This window comes from Phaethon aethereus (assembly GCF_964289735.1).
Source record: "Phaethon aethereus genome assembly, chromosome: 7".
Taxonomy (NCBI): Eukaryota; Metazoa; Chordata; class Aves; order Phaethontiformes; family Phaethontidae; genus Phaethon; species Phaethon aethereus.
This window is the reverse complement of record NC_138583.1, coordinates 8,029,906-8,057,495: the sequence shown is the minus strand read 5'-3', so window position 1 is coordinate 8,057,495 and position 27,590 is coordinate 8,029,906. Positions and strand designations below refer to the sequence as shown.

Here is a 27,590-nt window from a genome sequence, read left to right as displayed (position 1 = left end):
TGAAGACCATGGCTGTATGCTCCTCCTTTTGCTCTCCTGCAGGTAGGGAAGGAGTTTCTAGACAGCCCAAGGGGTGTTGGGAAGGAGCTCAGCATGGCTGTGGCCAGCAAAAGTTGTTCCCCCTACCCAAACCAAAAAAGCTGCGGGCATTACTTCTCTCCTTCCTCTCACCCTAGAGGGCCATGTGCAGGGGAAGGAACAGCTCGACAGGAGGATTGTGGCTGCCGCCTCCTGCACCCTACTGCTGTAGCATGCTGGAGACTGGCACAGCGTGGGGTGGCCAGCCGTGGCCTAGGAAGGTGTGGGAAGTGTATGATTGGAAACGAGACCTCTCCTGCCACGTGGCGCAGGAGGGGCGGGCTGGGGGCACACCTCCAGCCTCTCTCCTCTCTGGCTCCCCGTCTCCCTCTCTCACTCCACCAGCACAGGCATAAGCTGTTCCGTTTTCTCTTTTCTCCTGCCCAGCCTCCTTGTGTCCCACTCAATCACAAGTTAACATTTCATGGTCTTTCGAGAAATACTGATCCCTCATGTCAAACAGCAAGCTGGAATCTCCTGGTGATTTGGGGTGACTGCCAGTTTCCAGAAAACACCCAGAGACCCTTTCAAACAAGAAAACATTCCGGTCTCTGGGCAGATTCCTGTGAATAATTTTCTGTTCCCTGAGAATTCATAACCAAGATGGCAATAAGATGTGTTCCAGAATGGGAAGAGTTGTTAAGATACGGTTGTCATCATGGCTTGTGTAACTGTTGATATTCATGACATATCCATTTCATACTCTTCCACTTAATCGGGAGCATAAGACTTTTACCACCAAGTAGTAGTCAGTTGACAAACAAAGTCCACACCACATGCATACTAGCTAATAAGCACACCTTTTGTTCTTCATGGTTACAAATGCTTGCACTTGAATTAGATCTTTGTCCATCTTGGACTCTTGCTTGATTCCTTGTTACAGCCTCAGCATCCTCTGCAGCAGTAGGCAGCATTGCAAGCGGTGGTTGTTGCATTGCAAGGCGAGCCGGGTTGGTGGGCTCTGAGGCACGGGCTTGTTTAAATGACACCAGCTGGATCTCCTGATCAGGGAAACAAGGAACCACCATGCTGATATAAAACTGGCATCCAAGGAGTGCTGAAATGATCTCTCTGAACTCCTGTTGATGGATAAAGGTAGCAGACACAAAGGTGACATGTATGGGAAAGACGACCAGCCCAAGGTGGGAAGCGTGACTTTGTGCTCCTCCAGCTCTCCTAACACAAGGAGTGTTAGCTCATACTGTGTGCGTTTTGCAGCTGTCTCTGTTTTACCTGGTCATACCTGAAATGTTTGCCAGGACTCAGCAGGTGAAGTGGCTTTCCCTGCTGGGCTCTAGATTGCTATCACATTTGCAGATTTTGCAGGGAAGATAATTTCTTGTGCGTTGCCATTTTCTAAATGAACTTGCCCCTTTTGATGACTAGCAAACTTGGGATAAGCTGTAATGTCAAGAAGAGGCTCCTTGAGTCAGCAAGGCACCAGTGAGTGGGCTTCAAGTGGATGAATGCCCTTTTGCTTCCAGAGGTCTGAACTCGGAGGTTTGGACCATTTGTGTTGTACCAGGTGTAAGTCTCTACTGACAGCCCTTTCATGCTTGCCTGTCTTGAACAGCAGCTCTGCTCTCCCGGGGCGTTGTCACCTGCTGATCCCAGGCATGGGGATGTTCTCATTTACATCCCAAACCTCGAGTCTACAGGGCACCTATGCTGTGCTAATATTGATCCTTTGAGTCACAGTTACGTAGAGGCAAAAAAGTTCCCAGGAGCCCACCAAGAGTGCCAGTGGACATTTCAGTAGCTGAGTTTTCCCCTGTTTCAGATACATCAGGAGGGAAAAGAAAAGAAGGGAAGGGGAAAAAAACCCGCAAATTGGCAAAAGCAAACATCAAATACACAGGAAAGAAAGTATTTAAACTGGAAGTATGTCCTACCTCTCATACTCCTGTTTCAGGCATTTATACTAAAGAAGTGACAAATAAATACAAACTTTTTTCTGTACGTATTTATTGATTTTTTTACTTTAATTTGCTTTGCTTATGTTTTTACCTTCTGGGAATGTACCAGTTATCAGGTCTCACTGCCACAGATGCTTTCAGAAAATGAATTTGAAAACCATATGCACAAACACGTGAAGAAATTGAGTTGTTTCAGATATTCTCAGGTACTCATGCCAGAAGTCCTCTCCACCAGAAAGCAGAAAAAACCATGGGATATTCACTTAGTTGTCCAGTACATACTGAACACCCCATGTCATCAGGAAAACTGACTGGGACTAAGCCACAACATGTTTGTATAATGGCTTTAAAATAATTATGAATAACAAATTCAAGAAATCTGCAGTGTGCTCATGAATATGTCATAAATGAAAGAAAAAATGAAAAAAATTAAAACAAGTATGTAACTTGTAAATTATTCCTTCGGTCCTAGTCATATTTCCTAGCTCAAGAGAACAAAATTGATATAGCTGAAATATAAATAATCTTCCAATAATGCATTTATTTATAATGACTTAGGGAGCAAATGTTAATAATGGCTTTGTTTCAAGTGTGACTGGAACTATTTCACATGTTTTCTTTTACAGAGTAGATACTAGAGGCAAGGGCCTTCTCTCCTGGTACTAATTCCTATTGCTGCTTTCCTGTTAGTTGTGCGGCTGATCTGGAATGGCTTAAAGTGGTTTAAAGTCATACTGTGGCGCATGTGGGACGGTCCTCGTGTGCTGCAGATAGACCTTCCCGGCTGCAGCTCCTGAGCCATGGGGAGAACGCAAATACCCTGTTTCATAGCGGGTTTGTGCCAGTTCTGCTGTGGAAGGCTCCAATTCAAACAGTGTTTATATGCAAGCTCAATATACCTGGAATTTAGGAACAAATGCCTTCTTGCTTTTAAAGCTTTTAGCAAAACATTAGGAGTGCTTTATAGTGCTATACAACATACAGTGCCAAAACTCAGGATAGCAAGTGTGTTTGGAAAACATTGAGCCTTGAACCAGTTTCTTTATTTATTAAAAAAAAAAAGAAAGAAAAAAGTAATTCACATGCAAGCATGTTTGATCCTAGCTGAACCGCATCTCTCTCTCCAGCTGTTGGCTGGACCCAGGTTGGGGGATCCATTCATTCAAAGATTAACGTTTTAACGCGTGTGCCAGGGTGTAGTAAATTGAGGAAACATTTCTATTTTCTTCAGTACCTTTTTAAAGAAGGTGTGAGTGCTGGGACTGACCGTGGTCAAGGATCTGTCCATCCCATCCAGGTCGTGTGCAAAAACCAGTAAGCGTCGGGAAGACATCAAAAGCGGAGGGTTGAGCGGGGTTTATAAATAAGGCAGGGCGGCGTGGCCGGGGCTGGCGGTCTGGCAGCCGGCGCTGGAGTCCTCGGAGCTCATCCTACGCTCCCGCCGAGTCGCTCGTCTCTGTTTATATGAGTAATGGAGCGGCTGGGGGAGGGGATTTGTAAGCACGGAGCAAATACTCTTAGTGTTCATTTTGTGTAAGACTGACATCCACACCAAGTCGAGACTTCCAGCGACGTAGTGTGCAGTCACATGCTGTAGCATTCATGAGTACAGATATAAATCAGGCAGATGTTTGTCGACTGGAATGGGTAATAATTTCTTTCTCTCTTTGTTTGATTTTGCATGTTAGCCTCAGATGACAATTTCAGGATTGCTTTCTGCAGTACTTTTCGATAAGCAGAATGTGCTTCGCTGGAGATAGGTGGAGATACTGCGATAGGGAGATAAACATATATTTATATAAACACAAATATGGACTTACACACATACAAACGTGCATGTGTATATATATGTGTTTGTGTGTGTGCCAGTGCTGGGGAGAGAAAAAGGATGTGTCTTTTGGACTTTTGGTTTTAAAGCCACAGCTTTTCTTTTTCTCTGAACAGACCAAATATGACACCGTTACTCAAACTATAAAATCAAATTAGCACCCTTTATTGTGTTTGCAAACTAATTAAAATGTAAAATGTCCTGAAACCACTGGCTTACTGTGACAAATGTAAGATTAGAAACAATTAGAAGGCACTCAAGAGGTTTGTGGTGTTTAGATTTCTGACATTGTTCTAATCATCCCTTTAAGTAATTAAAACAATGGTTACCTAGAAATTAAAGGTTTAAAGGAAATTATCTTCTTCGGTGCAGTCATTAGTTAATGATTGTTTATCATTTTAAATGTTGCCATAGTAGTCGGAGGCTGATTTTTAAATCTGAAAACAGGCAGGACACGTAATAATGAGCGAACATCTGCTTAATCTTTTATTTCTATATTTCATCATAATTTATATTTTAATACCACTATTGAAAGATGAGTCTGATATTTTTTATGATGAGCCATATCCCATTCTATGTATGGCTCAGCACAGTTAGGGTTTAGTCACTGTGTTATTTCAGAGCTGTTTTATCTTAAGAATTGGACAAAACTGAAAGTGATTCATGTTAATTTGTATGTGTGGTATGTAACCCTTATGAAACAATCAATCACTTATTTCAGTACTTGTCAACTTCCAGAACTAGTTGTTAAGGGTTTTTTTGATCCATTTCAGGACTCGGGGGTAATTTTTTAGTTTTTTGGGGGTTTTTTAACTTTCTTAGAAGAACTTTGACAAGAATGACAGGATATATAAACATTTCTTGGAGCTGTAAGGAATTTCAGTATTTCAGAGCATTTCCAAAACCAGATGTTTCCCAAAGTTGGAAAGAGTAGTTAGTACTCTTACTTGAAGATTAGAAATAATAAATGCAGCAGGCTGATTAATGCAAAGTTACCTAGTAATATTCTATTTTGTTCTTTTTTGTAGCATGGAGAAATATTTGTGCTTTCTCTCCGAGTCCTTCGGAGACAAGTGTTTGACTTTATATTAATTAGTTATGTGAAAGTAGAATAGATTAGCCTTGGGGGATATTCTATAGAAATGTTTAGTGTGTCAAGATGTAACCCATGGAGGATGGGAATCTCGTAATAAGCATTTACTGTAGACAGATGTGTACATTTCTGTGACTGATTGTAGTGGAATTATTTATTATGCTTTCAGCTGTTAAGAATCCAGTATAAGACAATGTGCTCAAATTGTTCTCCATTAATTTTCAGCGCCAAATCTTAAAGGCAGACCGCGCAAAAAGAAGCCTTGCCCACAGAGAAGAGATTCATTAAATGGCATTAAGGATTCCAACAATAATTCTGAAAGCAAAGCTGTTGCCAAGGTAAATCACTTAATAATACTCTTTTCAGTACACTCTCCTTTTTTAGGTACAGCCCTGCCTTTGTTTCCCAGCATGCTGGTTCAAATTTAGAATGTAACTTATTTTCTTGGCAAGATAAATGTAATTTTTTTCAATAGTTTTATTCTTCACTTTAAATCATGTCTGTGTTCAAAGTTACCAGCAACTGTAATCACCTAACAACCTAATGCTATCAGGTTGTTGGTAACTGGTAGTGCTTAAGCTTTCTTGGCATATAGTGTTAGTTTTCACATTCTGTGACACACAAACATAGTTTGTGACAGTATCTTCGAATTAAAAATAAACCTGGGAGCAGCTCACCCTGTTACAATGTACTTCTAAATATAAGTTTGAAGATAAACAGACTGTGAAACAAGAGCTGCTTCAGTAATGGTTTCTAAGAAGCACACACAAACGACATTACCCCGATGTTAAGATCTTGACTTTTTTTAGATTAGAAAAAAAAAAAGATAAAGGCAGAAATTCAGTATGAAAGCTTCAAAAAAACCTGGGCTCTTTCTTTAATACTTAGTGCTGAGCTGCATGTTCCAGGGTTGAAGAGTGCATGCTTTTACTGTCTTCTGTATGTGCTGCAGTACTTAGCCCATACTGAAAGCAAAAATTGGTTCATTGATTTGTGTTTATAGACTTAGTCTTTAGATATTTATGCATTTGTATCTTTTCCTTAAAATACTTTAAAATTGAGTTTCTGTAGTGTAATTTACATCCTATTTTTTATGTTGTCTGTGTGGTTTTAAATAAGAATTTGGTTTTCTCTTTAAAAAAAAAAAGCAGCACAAATGGCTCCTTTCAAGATTATTTAATTTGAAACTGGAAGATGAAAAGATGGAAAATTACTTAGAGCAATACTTGTAGATTTTTATCTGAGGCAGAACTTTGTCACTGTGATACTTTTGAGCTAAACAGGTTTGCATATACTGAATTTTTAGGCCAACTCCTCCTGAATCCATTGTTTCAATAAATTAGATGGATGTGTATCTGAAAAACGCTTCCATTGTTGTGACCATCTCTTTAGGAAATACAGTGAATCTATAGATCCTTTTACGTTGGTACTGTTGTACGCAGTGAATGTCCTGGGAGATTAGGAGGTTAAAGAGGTCAAGTGGAAGTGTTCTGCTCTCAGTTTCTCATAGGAAGGCAAATTAAATTCCACCTCCTTCTCCTCCCTAGGAGGTTCAAATTGTGCCTTCTGTTGATGACGATGAAAGAGGCTGAAGTTCATGATGAAGCTCTGCCTCTAAGTCACTGTTTCTCTTCTTTTTGTGCCCTATTGTGCTCAGTTGGAGTCGGTACTGTCATATTAGACAGGCATGGTAAAAGGCGAGGGAGCCTGGTGTGTTGAGTTGTGGGGTCCTGCCAGATACTATAGAGTTTGCCTGAATGTTTTTGCCCTGTGGAAGAATGTGAAAAATCTGCAGTGTGAAAATGTCTCAATTTGCCTCAATTCCCCCTTCCCCCCAGCTGTTTTTCATGTTAAAATACTACCAGCAAACTGTGGCATGGACCATGTTGTCAAAGCACCCTGGACGCTAGCACAAGTAGTTCTGCCTCTTCAGCACCTGATATATAGGTATTAGATAATTAAAAACAACAGTAACACTTCATACCGAATTGTTTATCCTCTCTGTTTGTATTGGGGTTCACCTTACTAGTCAAATGTGAGGATTTTTCAGATAAGAAGTAATTCCGGCTATTTATCTAGTCATACTGTGTTCATCATTGTGCAGATATTAATAGCACTAATTATCTTGGCCAGCTTAATTTCATTATAAATAATAGGCATGCTCATGATATAATGTTCTTGCATGTAGTCACACTGACTTCACTGTGGCTCTTCACATCAATCTGTCTCAGGGCTGTGGCTATACTTTAATAAGAGGGACAGTGAATCAGAAACCCTCTACAGCAGACGTATTGCACTTTATACAGACCCTGCCTATGGGTTTCTGGGGAAGGAGGGGAAGTGTATTTGGGGAAAGGGGGAATGGAGATCCACCTACTGTTCTCATTGTTTGGAACAGTTGGGATGTTAAGTCATCATCTTAGGCTCCATGTTGGACTTCACCATTGGTTTCCCTCCTCTTTCCATGCTCCATCTCTGACTAAGACTTGACTGTGTCCATGAAGAGCAGACTTGAACACTGCTAGTATAAATGGGACAAATCCACTTGTGTCATATGCTGAAACATTTTGGCAGCGGTCCTTGCTGTATTCCTGTTCCAGCTAAAATCCCTTTTGACTAGAAGTTGTGCTGCTTTCATCCTCAGATCATGGCATCCAGTGTCCGACAGCAGCTTCATTTCTTGGGTGGCGGGGTGATGGCTGTGACGGAGACACAGTGGCTGTACAGCTTGGGTCAGGAAATGGCAGAAGTGGCATTCTGAAGACTGTGGGTTTGAGCCTGTCAAGACCAACACAAGCCACATGGTTGTAATGACTTGCTGGATTTCATGATCTCAGCTGCCAATGACTAGAAAGCTTTGTACCTTCTTACAACTTAGTTCTCATTAGGCATGTTTACCTTGAACCACCAGCAGATCATTTTGTAGGCTTTTCCTGTTACCTGACACAGAAGAGCATTAGGTTGGGTAGGAGCAGCTCCGAGTAAATTGCAGTGTAGGTGGCTTGTTACAAATGGAACATAGCAGGACAGACAATGTGGTCCTGGACCTGCAGATACTGCCAGGGGTAGTGGGTCTTTGTGTACCACTTTTTGCTTTTGATCTTGCTGGTTACTGCATCCATTTTAGTACCTCCTGGGGAAGATCCCAGGATCAGCTCTCCTGGAGAGGTGTATATCAAGCTCTTCTCTCCAGACACTCCCAGGACTCTGGAGGCTTTTATACTTCATGTATCATCAGTGCTGGACAGGCTTTTGGGACTTGCAGGCTCCAGCATGACCCTCATTGTACCTGCTTCATGCTCCCAAAGAGCATTCCCATTCACAGTGTGCAGAAGTGCACTATAAGGCTTTTTGAAACTGGCTGATCTGACCATTTCGAAGAGCTGAAAGGATTAACTTGTTAAACATGGGAATTGTCCCCAAATGAATCTACTCATTACATCTCCTAGTGCAAATGCTAAAGTAAATCTCTCACTTCATTTGTACAGCAAGATCTGGGAAATCAGTTTAAAAGTTGCCAGGATATGCTTTTCCTCTGGCCACAGGTGGCCTGGCATGCTCTCAGACCTGAAGATTTATTCCAAACGCCTCAGCCATTATCTGTTTGAAACTCTAAAGTGCAGGTCTGTAGTGGTCTGTGTTGTGTGTGACCTCTGGCAGTAGAAGACAAACACATGGGTGTATCCATGAGTGTTCACTGGCCATTTGGTCATGGATCATATGTCTCTGATGGAACACACAGTAGGAGGTGATCAGATGTTCCCAGAGCCCATCTCAGTACACCCCCAGCTTGTGCATGCTGCAGCACTGTGTTGCCTGTCTGGGATTTAGCCCCCAGTTTCATTTTGGAGGTGTTACTCACACTGAGGCTACCATGAAAGAGCTTTAACTCCTCTTGTGGAAACTGAACTCTCCCTTTATAACGGAGTATGCTCGGGCTTTCTGAGCAGACCAGTAAAGAGAGCAGAGCCAAGCAAGACTCCGTATTTGGGACCTTCCTACAGATCTTTGCCCTATAGGAAGATTCAAAATCGTGTTTGGAGACAGAAGGGTAGTTTGTGGCGCCTGGTGCAAATCTGGTATCACTGTCACTAACTTTGATACGTTTATGCTGGATTTACACCGGTGTTACCCAGAATGGCATTTGGCCCTTTTGGTTCTCATTAGTCATTGGTCACGGCATTTCATCCGTATCTCCTGTCAGATGGCAGGAAGGTTCTAGAAGTGAGGCTTGTGCCTCAAACGCGAAGTGGATGAAGCATTGTAGCCTTCATCAAAGCTTTGTTGAACCTGACACTGCTTGGAGTCTGTCCATTGCATTTTGGCACCTATGAGTTCCATAGGCGCTTTGACTTTGCTTCTCCATACACCGGAGAGAAGGAGATTGTGTGTAACGCAGGGATTTCTCACTCCCAGTGGCTTTTCTAATGTTATTTCCTTTTGCCTCCTTGGGAGTAACATCCCTTGCCATTAGTTTGCTTGCATAACAGTGAGCTTTGATTTCATTTAGCATTCATGCCCAGGCTGTCTTTGCAAACATAGTTCTGAATTGTCTAGTTTGAAAAAGAAAATTCATTAAAAAGATTGATTGACTTTACCTAGCAAGTGGGTGACAAAACTGAAAAATTGTTCCCAGGTCCAAATTCAGTTTGCATAAAATTGCAGGTCAAATTAAAAATCCTAAATTTATTGAAATCCTGGGTTCATATTGGGAGTGCTAACCTAGTCTTTAGTATAGCATTGAAAACTATGACAATGTAATCTAAACTTTATAAGGGGGAGCTGTTAAATAATTTTGTGAGGAGCCAAAGTAAAAAAGTCAAGGGATTACAGCTCTGAACTGAAAAGTGGATGAGGAAATCCAAAATTCATTTAATAGGAAAAAAATCCCATTAGCTCCATTGAGTTTTGGCTGAAACCCAGGATCTTTACAGAAGTTTAATCAACGAGCATATCTGTTACTAAAAGGAAAAGCGTGGTGTCTGGTGCCATAGGAAGACAGTATCTCTTTGAACCATGCAACCAGAGAGTATTGAGCAGTGCAGCAGACATATTTCAGCAGTAACTGATCAAGAAAAATCCCATAGGAAGTCCGTTTCCCAGTCCCTGGTGCGTTGCCTGGGCGGAGCGAGCCTGTACCCTGCAGTGTCCAACAGGGAGGTTTTTCAGCAGCATCAATTACCTTCGAAAACTGGGGCCACTTCTCCCCTCTGATTAGGAGCTAGTGTTGCTTTGACCAACATCTGTAGAAAACTATGGAGGCAGCTAATCTTAAGTCAGTGCTTTCTGCAAAGTTAATACCCTGGAGGAGTATAAAAGAAAAGATTTTGCTTTCCCCGAGCCTGAACACAAGGTAGCTTTATTGAGATAAAATAAGTGTATCATAGTCTTTCCAATGATATGTTTGTTGTTTGCTTACAAGCAGTTAGGTAATGCTCTTCATACCACTTACTTCCAAAATGTCAGCAAGTACCCAGAAAGCACCTGGTTTAGAAGCGGGAAGAGCAAAGGAGAGTCAATGACTGACTTGACCAAGAGATCTTGCCTTGCTGTTCAGCGAGATATCCTGCTCTCTTCTGCTGTCTTCCTAAAATAACAAACACTGGCAGTTACAGTCTCCCTGCTCCCTCTGGGAGCACAAAGGATGTGTCTTCCATCGGGTGCAGAACTGCCGAAAGGCTCCTCACAGCACTCAAAAGCATTGAAGGGACAGTGCAAATCCAAAATACATGTAACCATCTACACTACCTTGTATTAGAGGACTTCCAGTATTTCACTGGAAATGTATCCATCCCGTCTTGGTCATGGAGAGGTTTTAAACATCAGTTTAAAGAGCAAGGTTCTGGTTTTTTGTATACATAAATTATGGGAAATGCTCAAGTTGTAATTTGCTTGATTCAATGAGAGGATTATCTTCAGGAGGACTGCAGTTTTAAGCTGGTCTCACTGCATATTTTTCCCCATGTTTGAATACTGCTGAGAGGTAAAGTGGTTCCAATTTGTTGACTTCCTGACTGGCACATGTCTGCCAGGGAGGCTAGTGGGAGACCTGGAGCTCTGGGACTTGTGTGCATTGGGGCTGCTGGTGCCTACCAGGAAAGGCTCCGGCTACCAGCCTCCTCCTTCTGCTGAATACTTAGAGCTGTGCTTAAGTTTAAGCAGATGCTCAAACCCACTTGACTTAAGTCCATGCTACAGCAGAACCTCCACTTGTGTGTGCTGGGAGCTCTGCTGAGAGCTCTGCCTGGGTAAGGCTTGCAAAGGTTGGCATCTATTTTGGTGGGCTGAAGGAGAGAAAAATGTGTCATTTCAGAGATGGCTGCTGAGCGCTCTTGGAAGGAGCTGAGCACCCTCAGCTCCAAGGGTTGTCTACAGGAGTTGACAATGTTCAGTGTCAATCCTGGAACAAAGGTTATTATTAGACTTGCTAATGGCAAGTGTATGTGAGAGATGGGAGCTGTCTGTGACATAGCAATGTATAGTCATAAAAATGCAGATCTGGAGAGCATTACCAATGGGTTATAATGATTTAAAGATGTGGCTATTTAAAAATGTTGTGACTAAGATTCAGAACAAGACATTTAGCTCTATAAATAGCTTCCTTTGTTTCCCCTCAAACACAGTTACATGGTTTGGCCTTCATTTTTTCAACAATCTATTCTGCTAGGAGAGGGTATTTATACCTTAAGTGAAAATTAAAGGTTACCCAGATCTGATATGACATCTTTTCTTTTCCCAGGTAAAATGTGAGGCTAAGTCAGCTTTGCCCAAACCCAAGAGTAACAACAGCAACTGTAAAAAAGGCTCAAGTGAGGATAAATCAAAGATTGCCGTAGGTGAAGAATGCAGAGCTGATGAGCAGGCTTTCCTTGTGGCTCTTTATAAATATATGAAAGAAAGGAAAACACCAATTGAACGAATACCCTATTTAGGTTTTAAGCAGAGTAAGTATCCTTTTTCTCACTTTCTTGTTGACATTTTAGAGTCGTTTGGCTTCTCTGGAGAAAGCATTTGCACACAAAGCCTATTTTAAAGCTTTATGGATGGGGGGACCGTGTTTATCTCTACACATTTTCCAGTCCAGGCATTTAACTGTCTTATGCCTAGATTTGCATCTCTTCCTTCTGGGGTAGTTGCTGCCGGATATTTATAGGTTTAAATCCACTGATTATGACTAGAAATAGGCATGTTGAAAACTCTCTAGTTTTCTGTTTTGTAAATCTGCAGCATCTGTAATGCCTTTCTTCTGAGTTAATAATATGACGTATCTTTATTGTGCCCAGATGTTCTTTATGAAAGGACAAATATTAAAGGAAGACATTTAAAGGTGGTCAAGAAAGGCACAAAAGGGATCATATTTTTAAGCCCCAAAATGTGTTTATAGTTAATAAACTACTGACTTCGGAGAATATAAAACCAGACTGTATCTAATACAGAATGCAATGTTTAGAATTGCTTTGGCATGTACAGTTTGTAGTGCCACAATTTGTAAAGCAATAGTAGGTGGAGATGGTACAGTTGTAACTAAATTTTACACAAATATTGCAGCACAACATAGGTCTTTTGGAGTTTCCAATAAAACCTGTAAATGAGGGTATTTTTCCTCCTTATCTATAGATTGAATGATACTTTATTTCCTTAAAGGGAGAACTCCATGGATTGAAATGTTATTTACTCTAATTTATCTCCTAGATTAAAAACATGTGTTATTTTGATGAAGAATGTCAAACCTGTATGTTTTACATAACAATTTACATACCTAATAGCAATTGGCGCTGATTGCAACAGGCCTCCAGCAGCCATTATAAACTTATATAACTCCAAATGATTACAGTGTTTGTCTGAAAACTGGCTGCTTGAAATGGAAGTAAAATTAATGTACTATGAACAGCTTCGTTGCATTATGCATTGATTCAGATTAAATCAAGGCCTAAGCGAAGCTCTTGATAGCATTGAAACAGTACAAGGTTCAATGAGGCTTTCAGAACATTTTGTGTTGAAGAGAGAAAATTTTTTTCCCCCATTTCATTCTGCACTCCCTCAAGCATGGGGACAGGGTGGGCTTGAAAGACAAGCTAAAGTAGTATTTCTAAAATTCCTCACCAGGGGTAAGGCTCTCTGCTAGCATTTAGCTGAAATACGCGGAAAGTTGCCTGACATTCATTATGAATTAGGGGCCTGATCCAGCAAATACTTAAATGCCAAAAGTACATATGCTGAGAAGAGCAGAAATGTTTGCAGGACAGGGCTCTCTATTTGTCCAGCAAGACTTGTGCAAACATTGCCAATATAAATAGGGTAGTGGGAAGAAGCGGTATATACATGACAACAGAGCATTCCCCACGGAGGAAGAGATCCTGTCCTCCATGATCTGCAGTGTTATCGCCGAGTCTGGAGTCTGGCCTGAAGTGTTTGTAGTATGTCTATGGGGAATCACTGTTTGTTGGTGGAATAGTGCATGCACCTTTCACAGAGCTGTGACATCCATTTTTCTTCTAGCAATCAAAATAAGATAAAATAAAAATTAAAATAATAAAAAAATTAAACCGAGACACCAGCAGCAAGCAGTGGCCCCATGGGACAGTCGGCCAGGATGAAAAGCACGTGAGAGGGGAGGAGTTCTGCGGGAAGTAACAAGCATCTCCCAACACATCTTTGGAAGGAGTTGCCTCTGTTCCTCCCAACCCGCAGCTGTGGGCAAGGCACAGCCACCCACACCATAATTATTATGGTAATTCTCATTTGTGCTCCCCCTGGGTTCATCGCACAAGACCCGTTAGAACACAGCTTATTGTTTATTGATTATGGAGGCTATTATCTGAGCTGCAGTAAATATTGGATATTGTTGTTTAATCAATAGGCTTTCTCTGTGAGCCAGTGTGTGGCTCACGCTTGCTTGCTAATGAAATCAGTATTAAACAAATTAAAAGCAACATTCTTCCCAATGAGTAATTTTTATTATCAAAGTTATGGAAACATGCTACAGTCATTATACTGTGCCTCTTATCAGCAAAGTCAAATGAGCCCATTACCTTTGTCTCAGTCTATTTTTCCACTCCTGTTAAGGAATCTAAATGTGTTCTCTTATATGTAATTAAAAATATATATAGTACGAGCTAATATTTACTCTTCAGATTATGTAAATACCTCTTAGGATAATATTTCACAGGAGCCTTTTCAGGGGCTGTGAGCAATTTTTCTCTATTTTTCTTTCTTAAAAACTGTTTAATTTACATTTCTTTGATATATGTTGGTTAATGCAATGCTTATCTAAATACTTATTGTCCCTCTAACAGTTAACCTTTGGACTATGTTTCAAGCTGCTCAAAAACTGGGAGGATATGAAACAGTAAGTGTTTAAGTAACTTAAATGAAATAATTGTGCAATCTAACTTTTCCCTGTTAAAAAAAAAAATGTAAAAGCAAACAATCATTTGCTGCATTTTAGGCTAGCTGTACACATCGTGGGTTTATTGGACCGCTTTTGGAAACGGTCCCAATTAGTTCCAGGTTTGGCAAAATTGTAAACTTGTCGTAAAAACTACAAGTGGAAAACATATGTAACTCTTCCCTGTCAAGGAAATTAGTTGGGTCTGTAATTTTTTCCCATGTTGAGAAAGGGCTATTATTGTACAACAAGCCAAGATTGCATAAAAGAAATTTCACTTGGCAACATCCCTGACATCTGTTCATGTCTAATATGGGAAATGTATTAAAGGCTTTCAAAAGTAATCAGCATTGTCCATTAAGGAATAGTATGCTGCAGTATCTTCTCTTATTCCAAGTGTAAAAGATCTTTATTAGACAAGGGTCGGGACCACGTAAACAGGAAGTTATCAAAGTAATTCAGAAAAGTCTCTGACACTTTTTATCAGCTAACCATATCTGACAAGAGCAGTTTATTTTTAGCTCACAGGAAAATTTGATGGCCATGGATTTTACAGCATGTATTTTGAACCAATAAAATATTAGAGCAACAAACTTAGATTAAAATCTTGAAATGAGAAGAAAGAGCTGCATTAATATGGCACATCGAGATGACATCTGTAATAAAAACCAATTGACATAGGAAGATGTCGTCATTGGAAATATTTTTTTTGCACACAATGATCAGATTAAGTTGTTCAGTTCCTGCCGCAGTTGGATGAAAGAAATTATTTTTGCTTTGTTTACGAAGTAATCTGGGACATATCTGTGCTGTAGAAAAATGACAAGAAGAAATGCACTATCAAGAAACTGAAAGTCGTTTGAACCAAAATATAAAACTCACTGTTTTCCTTCCATGCAATAAAGCATATTGTTCTGTAAATCACAGCCCGGGTTGATTAGCATGGGTGTGGCTGGGATTTTGTGAAACATGAAATCTAACATTTCAACAAAAATATATGCTTGATTTGGCTTTGACTGTTCCTATATCTTGAATTAATCAGCACATACCATGCTTATGTACAGGGGTGTGCATAGGTGTACTCATGGGTATATATGAATGAGTAGCTACCATAGATAGATTGTTGCAGCAGCTATGAGCCAACAGTATTTGCTGTGAGTTGTAAAGTGCAATGAAAATGAAGGCTAAAACCTTGAACTTGATCCAGAGCACAAGGGAAGGCTGGGAAGGAGATTAAAAGGAAAGTGGCATATTCAAAGTGCTCAGGCAGGTGGGTGATTTTCACAGCAATGTTTCAGGCCTTCTTGAAGGGACAGAGGATAGAAGCAGGGATGCCAAAGTGGTGTCTTGCTGGAGAGAGCTGAGTTTTAGTGCCAGAATGAGGGTGGGGGGATGGATTTAGAGATGCTAGAGAAGGTGAACCTCTGTGCCTGGGGCAGAGCAGGAATAGGATGGTGAGTTTGTGAACACAAGACCAGAGAACCAGGTCTACCAGCAGCAGCAGAAGCGTGAGAGGAGCGGGAGGGATCACACATGTGAGAATGTCATCCGGAGTAGCATCAGCCCACCCTTGTCTCAAAGCTCCTGTCCTTTTCTCAGTGACAGATATTCTCTGTTGTTTAGGGGCTTTTGTCACCTTTGATGAAAATGTACCAGTGGTGTTTGTTCTTCACAGAGAAGGAACCAAGCAATTGCTTGCTGGTCAGTAAATGGCAAGGCAGGCATAGCTCACACCCTCACCTCCCAGCTGAGCCCGGCTTTGGTGTGAGAATGACTCTGCCTCAAAAATCCTGTTTTTACAATGTGAGTGGCTTCTGTGCTCCCTCTGCAGAAGAACTGAAGTTGGGACGACCATAGCAATGCAATTTAAGTTGTACATGAGCGTGAGGTTTCCTGACCTCATTCTCTTTTGTTAACAGTGTCATCCTCAATATGGATCTGCCTTTGCTTTATATTCCGTGAATGCTAAACCAATAGCTTGTTCTAATACTTTGGCCTGTGCACACCCTGGGTTTTATTATTTTATGGGCAGTCGATACTCATTGAGTTTGCCAAGCTGCATTTGTTTGCATGTATTTTATCATGGTGAGCATTGCTGAGAGGCTTTTGTGTTTGATTCATGTTTCATTTTTAAGCAAGGCAGTGGATGACTGGGGTGACATGGACCTCAATATCAGTTCCAGAATCTCAGGCAGGTCTGCTTAGATGTAGAAATTTTGAGTGAGTAATGACCAGAATCCACCCCTCACACACACAGTGCCAATATCCAATGATGATGATAAGTCATGAGCAGAGCAAAGGCTTTCTTGAACCTACCCTGATTAATGCACATTAATCTATATGGACCCTTCCATCTGACTTGAATGAATAATTTGTCTGTATAAAGACTTCATCATCTTTAACTTGTTTTAAAATTCCACAAGTTTCCGGTTTGTGCACTGAGATAGAAATGTGTTTTTTCTCTTGGAAATACTGTAAAGAAAAGAATATTGAAAAGTAGATATTTGGCTTCAGCACGTGACAGGCATTTTATAAACAGGAAACAAATAAAAGATTGGTTAAAATCACATATGGGAACTTAAGGTGGTCAGGTGACTAGTTTTTTACTAGTAAGTGTAGAAACTTCCCAGTTAAAGCAGTTGCAAACTTTACATCCCTGTGTTTGGCAGAATAATGATAGCCAGCCCATTTTCAATTTCATCTCCTGCCCTGTCCATCTTGCCCATGTATAGGTGCTGCGATGCGGCTTTAAAAACATCTTTGAGAAACAAGCAGAGATTATGTACAGTGTTTTCCAGCTTCTGCCCGGGTTCACAGAACAGTGCAAGGCCTTCGAGTCCAGTCAGTTAAGGATCTAAAAGTGAATGAAAACAGCCAGGGACTGGATTTGAGATGCAGAGAACAACTTTCTTAGCCATCTGTCTGTCTTCCCTTTATTGTCATGAATCAGGGGCTGGGATGGATCCAGTGAGACTTGACAGAGAGTATTACCTGTACATACCGGATATACATATGGGATATCTAGTAGTGTCAAGTCATGATTGTGTGTCATATGTCATATTTAAGGGTACTCCAGTTAGAGTACTTGTGAGGGTCATTTCTCATGTGTCCGTTATCTGTTTGATTACTAATTCTTAGTTAGTTGTCAACTATAACTGTGTAATACCACGCTCCCATGTACTTCTTGTTGGACATAATACAGGCTTAATAAAAATAGCAACCCATACAAATTGGTTTAAGTCCTTAACAGATGAAGCTGTCTCTTTGAAATTGGTGGGATCATGTTTCTCTTAAACAAAGATACATGAAATGAGCATCTTTGTTACTAATAATAGGACTATAGCAGACCTTCACAGTATGAATGATTTAAAATGTCTCCAAATCCCTGGATGAAATACAAAACAATGTCACATTCTAGGGGGCTCAGCTGCAGTGGCATTTAACAGCCATTGCCTGGAATTTTCTCAGTCACCCTAAGTCAAGTGAGTCAAAGGTGCAGATGTTCATAGAAGGGAAACTTCCAGGACTTATCTGCAGAGTTGTCCTTGGCAAGTCATGAAGTGGGACTTTCCCTTTTGAGCCAACACAAAAGGAGTGCCTTGGCATGTTTGCAGAAGGCTGTGGTGCTGAATGGACTTTACTTGGAGATGTCTTTGAAAGATAAAGGGTAAAAAGAAAATTAGGTGGAGCTTAACCTTCAGTGTAGCAGCTTAAATTTTGATGAAGGTCAGTTGGATCCCATTTAGCTGCTGCCTCCTGGAAGCAACAATAAAGTGCTTTAGTTTTTAAAAAATAATGATTGACACATGCAGCAGTCCTGTGTCTGGGTGGGCCCAAAGAAACTGGTATATCAGTGGAATGCAAAGCTACCTGGTGGTTTCTGTTTCATACAAGAGCTTATAGCCAGAGCTCTGTTTTGAAGAGCGTTGTTGAACATCACATACCATGACCAGAAAATCCCCCATTAGATTTGCATCAGGAAATAAGCAAGAAGCCTTTTCATGAGGAAGGGAGCTGGGAGCTGGGATTACAGTGCAGAAGACCTTAAGATTTCTCAAAGCAGAAGACACCATTAAAAGCATGTATATAAACAGTCCTCTACTTCAGTAGATAAGATCATTGCTTTTATTTGGTTGTTCTTGAGTACCAGTCACTGCCTAGTACTGTGCTTAGAGGAACCAGATCAGATCTGCTCTCATGTCCCTGGGCAGACCAGTCTCTTGCTTAACTCCAAATTCTGCTGATTGGGAAAGATGTCACAGATGTTTTCAAAGCTCCTGGCTTCCAGCGGGCCCAGATCCACGATTGTGAAGCTATAGGTTGCAGCAAATTGTGGGAGGGGTCTGCAAACCAGAAGACTACTTTAAAACTAAAGCCAGCCTCAGAATGGGAAGCTGTCAGAGATGAGACTGGCCTGTACAACTGCCTTGATTAATGGGTGAGCCTGGAGCATCCTGCACTTTTAGAAATGTGACAGGCACTAGGAGTGTATACACTGGTAGGAATAGGGAAAAACAAATTGGACAACTAAAGCAGCAAAGGTTCTTCGTTCTCTGTATGTTTTCTACTGGAGTGGGTCAACTTACATCAGGGAACTGAAGCTGAATTACTCAAAAGTGTGAAATGAAAGTACTCGGGACATTTGTTAAAGCTTTTGCAGGGTCTTACTTGTCTTACACCACTATAGGTCCATGCCCTTAAAAAAACCCAACACTTTGCTCCTGAATGTTTATGGGAAATTCCCTGCCCAGGCAGCTAAAGTATTTTACCATTTTCATACCTTTTGTTATCTATCTGCCTGTTTTTTCCTCATGTGCATGTTATTAACCAGGAGCACATATGAGCCCTTTCAGAGTTAAAACCACTGTGTAAAAGCAGCTAAGGCAGGTATTTTTGGTAGGAACAGCAACCATAACCAAAGCATTGCCAAGCAGTGCCCTTTCCTGCCTTCTCAGGAAGTTCATGATCACTGAGGTAGCTGTATGAGAGAAGAAAGTAGCCCTCAGTTTGGATGTGGCCAGCATGAGCATCCAGCTTGAGCAGCGCTGGCCTGCATGACAACTGTGAAGTTTCCACAGTGCAGCATTTTGTTCAGATTGTTTAAGGATGTGATTTATCAGTTGCTTTAGTCCTTAGAAGTTTATTAAGCATAACAACTGAACTTTCCAGAGCAGGGGAAAACTCGACCCCAGGCTTTGTTAGAATAACAATTGTTTCAGCGAATGTCAAATTTAAACTGAGCTCTTTACATGGGAGGGCACAACTCTGCTAATTGCCAAGGAGTTCTGGACAGTTACAGAGGCAGAATTGGATAAAGCTGGGCAAATGTTTGTGTAAATACTATTATTCTAAACAGCCTAGAGGAGAGAGACACCAAGAAAGATTTCAGAGGGATTCCCTTTTCCCCTCAAAGATGGTTGTGTTTACTGATGTTCCAGCTTGCATATCAACTCTTGAGTTAGCTTCTAGTTAATGAGACTGGGGCTCTAAGGTTACCGTTTTCCTTTTGAAAATAGAGACCATGCTTCTTAGTCACATGGGGATGTTTAAAAAGGGGACTTGCAGTAGTCCTCTTGCTGACTAATCCTTTGCTTTCATTTATAGCTTCTGCACAGCATCACTGTACTTAGCCAAAGCATCAGGTCCTGGCCCACAGCCTTCCAAGCCAGCCAGGCTGTACTTGCCAGAGGGCCAGAACACAGACTCTAGATTGGTTTTTTGCATCTTTGTTCCCCTTGTCTGTGAGGCTGCCAGAGACTTGATTTAATATAAAGCCACTTGCAGCAGTCCTCAGGGGTCTGTGATTTTTGGGAGCTACCAGAAGGCAAGAGCTGTCTGGCCATGCCTCTGTCCTTTGCCTGTCCCAAGGACCAGTGGAATAGATGTGGGAGGCAGGACTAGAGGTAGTTCCCCATCCAGGCATTCCTCCACAGCAGGTTACTTGGTCCAACTCTTTTTTGACCTTTCAGATTGCAGAAGGAGCATCCATTCATATTCTCAGGAGGTGATGTTCTTTATGGCTCATTAGGGCTCCAGTTCTTCAAGCCCTTTAGTAATAATAATAGGTGGAAGTGTGGGTAGCCTGGAGAAGACAGCATAAGAACTTAAATAAAATAGTCTTAAAATGAACCTTTCCTCAGATGAATGTTTTATTTTTACTGAAATAATTCATTTGTGCACCATTTTATCCTTGAATTACAATCTCTCTCTTGTGCCACTGGTCTTTGGGTTGGTTACAGAAGACAGAAAATAAAATTAGTAAATGCAGTCAGTCCATTTTGCTTTAAAAGAGTTTTAAAATAAGATACTCCCTTTTTTGTTGTTCAAGTATCTATAGGTGCAAACTATGTACAGGTACTAAAAGTCAGTTGGAGGTGCTAGTGTTTTCTAAGAAGAACTGTACAAACAATAAACTTGAAGAAATTGTAACATTATCAAATTATAAGTCTCCAGCCATGCTTTTGGTTTCAGAGAATAATTTCTGTAAAGGAAGGATTTTCCTTTTATATTGTGCGAAAAAGAAACACCTCTTACCCTGTAATATTTAATGACGGTAGCGATCTCCTCAGTTTAGATTAAAATTACAGGCCTCAGATAGCAAGTTGTAATATTTGTTTTCTTCTGATTGCTGCCTTTAGCTCCTCAGTAAACGCCATTGACTGCTCTGTGGGTAACTCCAAAGAAGCCTCTGGGGCTGAATATATTAAAATCCACAGCATTCCACAGAAAATGACAAAATTCTCCCCAAATTGCCCCTACAATTTTCCACTGGCCTTCTTTATGAGCTGCAGGCAAAGGAGGGTGATCTGTTGTGCTTGTCCAATTCCTGTTTTTCTTCCTGTTTTAAATATAGCGGGATATATAAAATAATGAAGTGGTATTCAGGAACAATTCTTTTGCCAGGTCTTCCATCTGTTATTCTGTATAATCCTAATTTCTGTACAAAAAAAACCAAGACCATGGTATGCAACTCAATATGTTACAAGATGTTTATTTTCATCAGCATGGTCCAATAAAGTACATATAGCTCAAATATTAACACTGAAGTATGTTAAGATTTCATTACTATTTGATCTATATATTTTACTGACATAAATGGATAAAAATAAACAGCTTGTAACATATAGAGTTACGGACTATGCTTTTGTGGATTTACAGAATTCTGTGGTGGATTTGGGTTTTGCAGCAGATTTATTTTCTCTAATTCAGTTAAAATAACAATGTAATCATTATTTGTGCTGAGTATGGTTTGAGCTACATTTTCATAATTCACCGTGGGATTTGTCTGCATAACTTCTGATGGTTAATGACCCTATATTGATTGAGATTCTCTTTTGTGAGGCTGTATTGCTTGTGACTTGATAATGAATCAGTCAAATCACTCCACTTTAGAGAGAAAGAAAATAGACATAGTGTTAACTTACCAAAAAAAAAAAAAGACACCCAAAGCTCTGTGCCCTCTATGTATTCTGTAGGGGCTTTTATAGTGCTTGTAGTACATGCTGTTCTGAAAGTGTCACACATGCATTTGTTGTTGTGAACTCAAACGCTGTAGAATCTGTAAAGATGCAAGATTAAATTTTCCATTGCCATTTTTACAGATAACAGCCCGTCGACAATGGAAACATATTTATGATGAATTAGGTGGTAACCCTGGAAGCACAAGTGCTGCTACATGTACTCGCAGACATTATGAAAGGTAAGATAACAAATCTGAAATGCTTATTTAATAATGAAAAAATTAATTTGGAGAGCCTTCAAAGCATTTTATAAAGAATTAGAGAGAGAGAGAGAGAGAGAGAGGCTTCTTAAAGATACAGTAAATATTCCCCCAACAGTTAGTCAGATAATCCATTGTAATTTAAACCAGAGTGTGTGTCTCCAGTGACTAAATAAATAAAACAAGGATCTTATTTTTCGTTGGTACATATCTTAATTTTTACAACAGCTTTCCAGTTAAAGAAGCTGAAAAATTGAGCAAAACATACTCAAGGAAAAATAAGAAATGACAGCTAATTGATGCAAACACTTGTCTTCTGTCGTTTTTTAGGAATACCAATTAAGCAAATTGTGGTTGTGATCAAATAATGGGGTGGCCCACAATGCCGGGTGCTGTTAATGTTGTAGGTCATGCAGAGCGTTGCATTCCTCTTCTTCATTGCATTCCTTCCCTCCTCCCTGCCTGCGAGCTGCTGCCAAACACTCTTTCTCTGCAGCCATTGTTGCTGGTCAGAACTGTTGATTTCTTATTCTTCCCATGTAGATAATAACTTCCAGGGCTTGTGAAGCCAGCACGCATTGAATAAAATACTGGAGCTGGAATGCTGTTTTGGTTTGGTATGGTTTTTAGAAGCAACTCTCCTTTTTTTTTCCTTTTTTCCCTTTCTTTTTTTTTTTTTTTTTTCCTTAGACAAGCAAATGTTAATAAAAGCTCTGCAATTTCAGGCTCAGATAAGGAAAGTCCAACCTCTTTTTCCTGGGCATAAACAAGTTACTTTGCTGGGGTCAGAAAGGGATTGTACTTGCCTGTGCACAAGGCGGCACAGCAGAGCTGTGCTCAGTGGGCAGTTTTTCACCCTCTTTTAGTGCCTTACGAGACTCTGCCCTCCTCATGGAGGGGGAGGTTGATCACCCTCATTTACAGAGGACACCTCCAACATAAGGACTTGGGTGCACAAAGAAGTTGCATGGAATGCCACTATAAAAGTTAGAATTAGAAGCTTTTTGGAGATCGAGCCAAGCAGCAGCGCAAATTGAGTGAGTTGCTGTGCATGTCAGATGGGGCTTTTCCCTGCCTTTTGCATTGTGGACAAATGTCATAGATTGTTTTCATTGACTCATCAGATTGCGGGTATTCGGCTCTTCCCCTCCATCATTACAGCCCCAAGAGGCACAGGGCTTCCTCTTGCACCCAAGCCAGCTGATGGGTTTCAGGCTGGCAGTCTGAGTCTTTCCTCGCCAGATGTGCTTTGTAGGATGTTGTTTATTTGACAGAGGAGACCCAGGCACGCATGAGAGTTAGGTCTCTGCGGGTTTAGGTCGCACAGAGAGCAAGCGTTGCTGGGCTCTGTGTTGAAATCCTAGAGTCACTGAGAGAGTGCATCTCTTGTAGTTGTGGAAAAATAAATGAGCCATTCACAAATACTCCATGAACCCCTGTCTCTCTCTTCTGTTTTTATGCTAGTGGTTTATTTTTTTACGTGCAAAACTCTTGAACTGCACTCCTCTTTGATGCATAGACTCATCCTTGTGACTTACTCAGCAGTTACTCAGGGGTATGCTGCAAAGTGCCACAAAGTCATTGCGAAAACCTGAGCAGACTTATGATGCCTTCAAGATTCAAAAGTCTTTCCAGATGAGCCAAAGCAGTTCTCCTTGCCTTGAGCGAGTCTGAGGAAGGAGGAGTCTTGTAGTTTATGGTTAAGAGGGGTCTTAGCACACCGAAGAGCTCAAATCTGAGTTCTTGGATGCCAAAGTCCATTGTGTAATTGTAGGTTAGGTCTGATACAAGGCAGAACCTATTTTCCAGGTCTCTGGCAGGATGTCAAAAGATGGCATTTGGAGAAAAAGTCTTGTACGATTTTTAGGTTAGCCCTGAGCTTACCTAAAATATCTTTACCAAATCTTGTCTGAAAAACCAAAACACATATACAAAAACCGTCAGTGCCTAGTCCAGTCTCTGGATTTCTAGTGCTAGACACCTTTTTTCCACCACAGGAAAGCTGTATTAAGCCTCAGACTTGGAAGAAAGTAAATGAAATTGTCATGGTTTGTTTCAGCTGGTAATTTTAACTACAGCACCTGTAAATGTAATGCTCATTTATAGCCAAAGTGCTCAGATGACATTTAATCTAAAACTAGAACTACAGTGCAGGAATATACATTCAGGATTCAGGACACACATACATTTTCTAACTTGAAGGTGAGCTGTAAAGCTAAGCTGGAAATTGAATTAAGCTGAGAAGTAAATGCTGAATAAACCTCATGATTTTTCCTTTCTGAATCCCACTGGCCTTTCCCTGCTTACTGGAGGCAGAATAGGCAGTTCCCTGACTTCACTGATCCTGCTGCTGTTTGACTTAGCCTTGCCACTCATCTCTACAACTAGATCTCAAGGGCCTCCATGTTGTGTTAACTAGCTTTCTTCCAAGATGACAGAGGAGCTATTAGCTGTTTGCACTGGCTTTAACATATCAAGGCTGCTTAGGTGGCAGCGACCTTTCAGTGACATCCTTAGGATGCTGAGGTGTGGAATGGCACCTATGTCCCATTCAGTTACTGCATCCCACCTTCCTGCCCTCTAAGTGCCCCTCTGTAAGGTGGAGTTTTGCACACTCCTTCAAAGGGCAAAAAGGAAAAAAAAGAAAAAGAAAAAGGGAAAGGAAAAAAAACCCGCAACCAAACAAAACACCCAAGAAATGGAGAGGGCAGAATTGCCTCTCTGTCTAGCAAATCCCATGAATGAAAAGGTGCTTATAACCTCTAAAAAGCCAGCATCTTGCAGACCCGTGGTACCAAGGATGGCAAAAGCTGAAACAAAGCCAGTTTTAAGACTGTAGGGAATGCTTTGCTCCCCTCTCCACACACCTCTGTTTGGAGCAGGGGTTGTGGTGGTTGCTGCTGCTGTGCTATAGGTAGGCAGAATGCTTTGGTCCCTGCAGTGTTTGCTTTGTTTCCCTGGTAAAAGGGAAAGAAAGATTTTGTGTGCATTATCAACTGATTCATTTTTCATGTAGTACGGTTTGTGTTTCCAGTAACTGGTTTCATTTTAAAACAAGGCAAGGCTGCCAGTGTTTCACTAAGTGTTATTTGTATATTAGTTAGACAACTTTTGTTTTATTAATGAGTATAATAATGAAAGTGCAGGTTGCTGAGTAGAAGCAATGGGTGTTTTTATTTAAAGCATAGCAGGCACCGTATAATGCCAATGAATGCGTTATTGTCACTGTAGGCATGGCTGGTCTGAACCTGCCTCTGATTGGGTTATTCCAAATAGGCCCAAGCACTTCATAAAAATGTCTTTGTCAGCCTAGTTTTCCTTCCAAACCTATTCATCTCTGTCAGTTTTTAATATTAGTACCAGGCTCTTGGCTATAGTCCATTAGTACTGTACTTAATTGCTCATGTTACAGATGATTACCAATATAAAAAGCATCAGTGTTTTGCCATCGTGGGGCTGTTGCTCTGTACACGACTCGGACCGTACAGGGCTTATGAGTTGTTGTTTTGGTCGTTACTGTATTTGTTTGTGCTCCTCTAATGCATTTACCTTCCATGATCACAGAAAGCTAGAGAAGCGTGTGGTTAGTATTAGCTGATTCAGCCTGAGCCTTTCCTGTGAAACTTAACAGCCCTTGTCAGTACCCTACATCTCTCTCTCTTATCAAGAAACCCTCAGAAACGGCTACTTTTCTGCAAAGGACTCTGCTCCATGCTGCCTTCCCCTAATAATGCATAATGTGGTTTTCACATGCAGGGTTTGAGGTTTCTTTCACTTTTACGCAAAACACACGATCGGCAAGCTTTTAATTTTCTGGTGTGAACGATAGGCTGTGCTTCTGCAGTGCTGGTGACGTTGTTGTTAGGGATTTTTCATAAATATTACACCACCATGACTCCCTCCAAAAAAAAAAAAATCCCCAAACCAAAAACCCCAACCTGCTATTTTGCAGGGTATAAAGAGTTCCCAATAAAATGCATTGAACAAAACAAAAAGAACAGCAATTGCCTGTTGGGGCCTTTTTCTGCCTCCAAGTCTGGCTGTGATTCATCTTGGTTTCCTCCAAGGCAAGCCTTGTGCACGAGCTGCGCACAAACACGCATGGGCTGGGGAATTGTGGTGAGCAACAGCATGCGATAACACTCCCCGGCTGCTTTGGTAGAGAGACGTGTTGGTGTTTGAAGGTGTCGTGGCAGGCAACTGGATAGTCCCATAGAGCAGTGGCCTCCTGACCTCCTTGGGTGCTGCCGGGAGCTTGATTCCCTTAGAGTCTCCAGCAGGGGTGGACCCCAGAGCTGTGCCTCACTCTTCAGCAGTGTAGCTTGTATGCTGACCCTCACGAGTCACTAGCAATTTGAAAACCAGGCTGTCGTGGTCAAACCCTGTTGGAGGGGGATTTATTAGGCTTCATGCTTTCATCAAATTCAGGCAGGTGATTGGCAAAGTGTTCTGCAGAGCCACAACCACCTGGGACTTGATGAGGAGCAGATAGGTGAGATGGGTCCCTGCAGCGGAGAGTGGTTCTTCACAATCCAGCAGAGTGACTGTGCCCATGCTTTGGACACAGACCCACGGAGGGTTTTATTCTGGCTGTGAGTGTGGCCCCTGGGCACCTACAGAGGACCCTGCACATCTGTCCCTTCCCAGGGGACTAAACGCCAGGAGATACAGTGTTTTGTATGGTTCAGAGCCTGTTCTGCCATTTTTCTGTCTAAATCACTCACATAAATATTCCATATTATCAGAAACACAAGGCGGGTCAAAATAAGTCCCTTACATGGTTTCCCTTTAACAGCCGTAAAGTCTCTCTACCCTAAGGATATTGTGCAGTAATTCAATATGCAAGAGAGCCCTGCGTTCCATGCAAATGCTGTTTGGTTTTGTAAAAGCATTTGGATAACTTTGCTAATATGTAAGTGTTTCAGTGGAGTTTTGTAGGAAATAGCAGCCAATCTTTTAGAGGGAACAAAAAATAGGAGGCTGGTATAGCATCTACATGAGAATGCTTATGGTTATCTTTTAATACACATTGTAATTAATAGAAGGTTTTGATTTACACTGTTAAGTGTGAAAATATCCTCAGGCAAAAATTAATCAAGTGTTATGTCATGCTGTAAACTACAGCTAGCTCTTTGTTTGACCCAAAAAAACTTGCCAAGCAGCAATTTTTTCTTGTCGTACTAACTTGGTTGTTTTATTTTTGTCTTCACCCCACTTTCCTGCCCCTCTCGTGCTTCAGCTAGTCCCAGACTCCCACAAAACTTCACAAGTTGCAAATTGTCTCAATAGTTTTCCATCAAGGACAAATTTAAGCCTGAAGATAGATGAGGTGTCTCAATCCTCTCTTTCTTTTCCTGAATTTTTGGTTTGTTTTTTTTTTCTTTTTGATAAATAACAAGAGGTTTGTACTTATGATTTTCTGCCCTCAGGGCTTTATCATTAAGATTAAATAACTGTACTCTCAAGCATACCACTGAACAAACATCTTTTCAATTATGTGAGTAACAGATGCTTTAACAAAGGAACTATTGAAAATTCAGAAAGCTTCCCCCCTCCCCAAAATTTAA

The 27,590-nt window shown here is 41.1% G+C and overlaps 1 protein-coding gene across 3 annotated transcripts in view; it reads left to right on the top strand.

Moving 5' to 3' along the window:
* The window catches only part of ARID5B (AT-rich interaction domain 5B), a gene marked incomplete at its 5' end in the record, with an annotated part of 120,836 nt that overhangs the window by 79,008 nt on the left and 14,238 nt on the right, over positions 1–27,590 (top strand). For all 3 annotated transcript variants that reach the window (XM_082002376.1, XM_082002375.1, XM_082002374.1), the window contains 4 exons: positions 5,141–5,253; positions 11,655–11,859; positions 14,212–14,264; positions 21,905–22,002. In XM_082002376.1, coding sequence (XP_081858502.1) covers positions 5,141–5,253; positions 11,655–11,859; positions 14,212–14,264; positions 21,905–22,002 — 469 coding nt within the window. The remainder of the gene's footprint in view (positions 1–5,140; positions 5,254–11,654; positions 11,860–14,211; positions 14,265–21,904; positions 22,003–27,590) is intronic.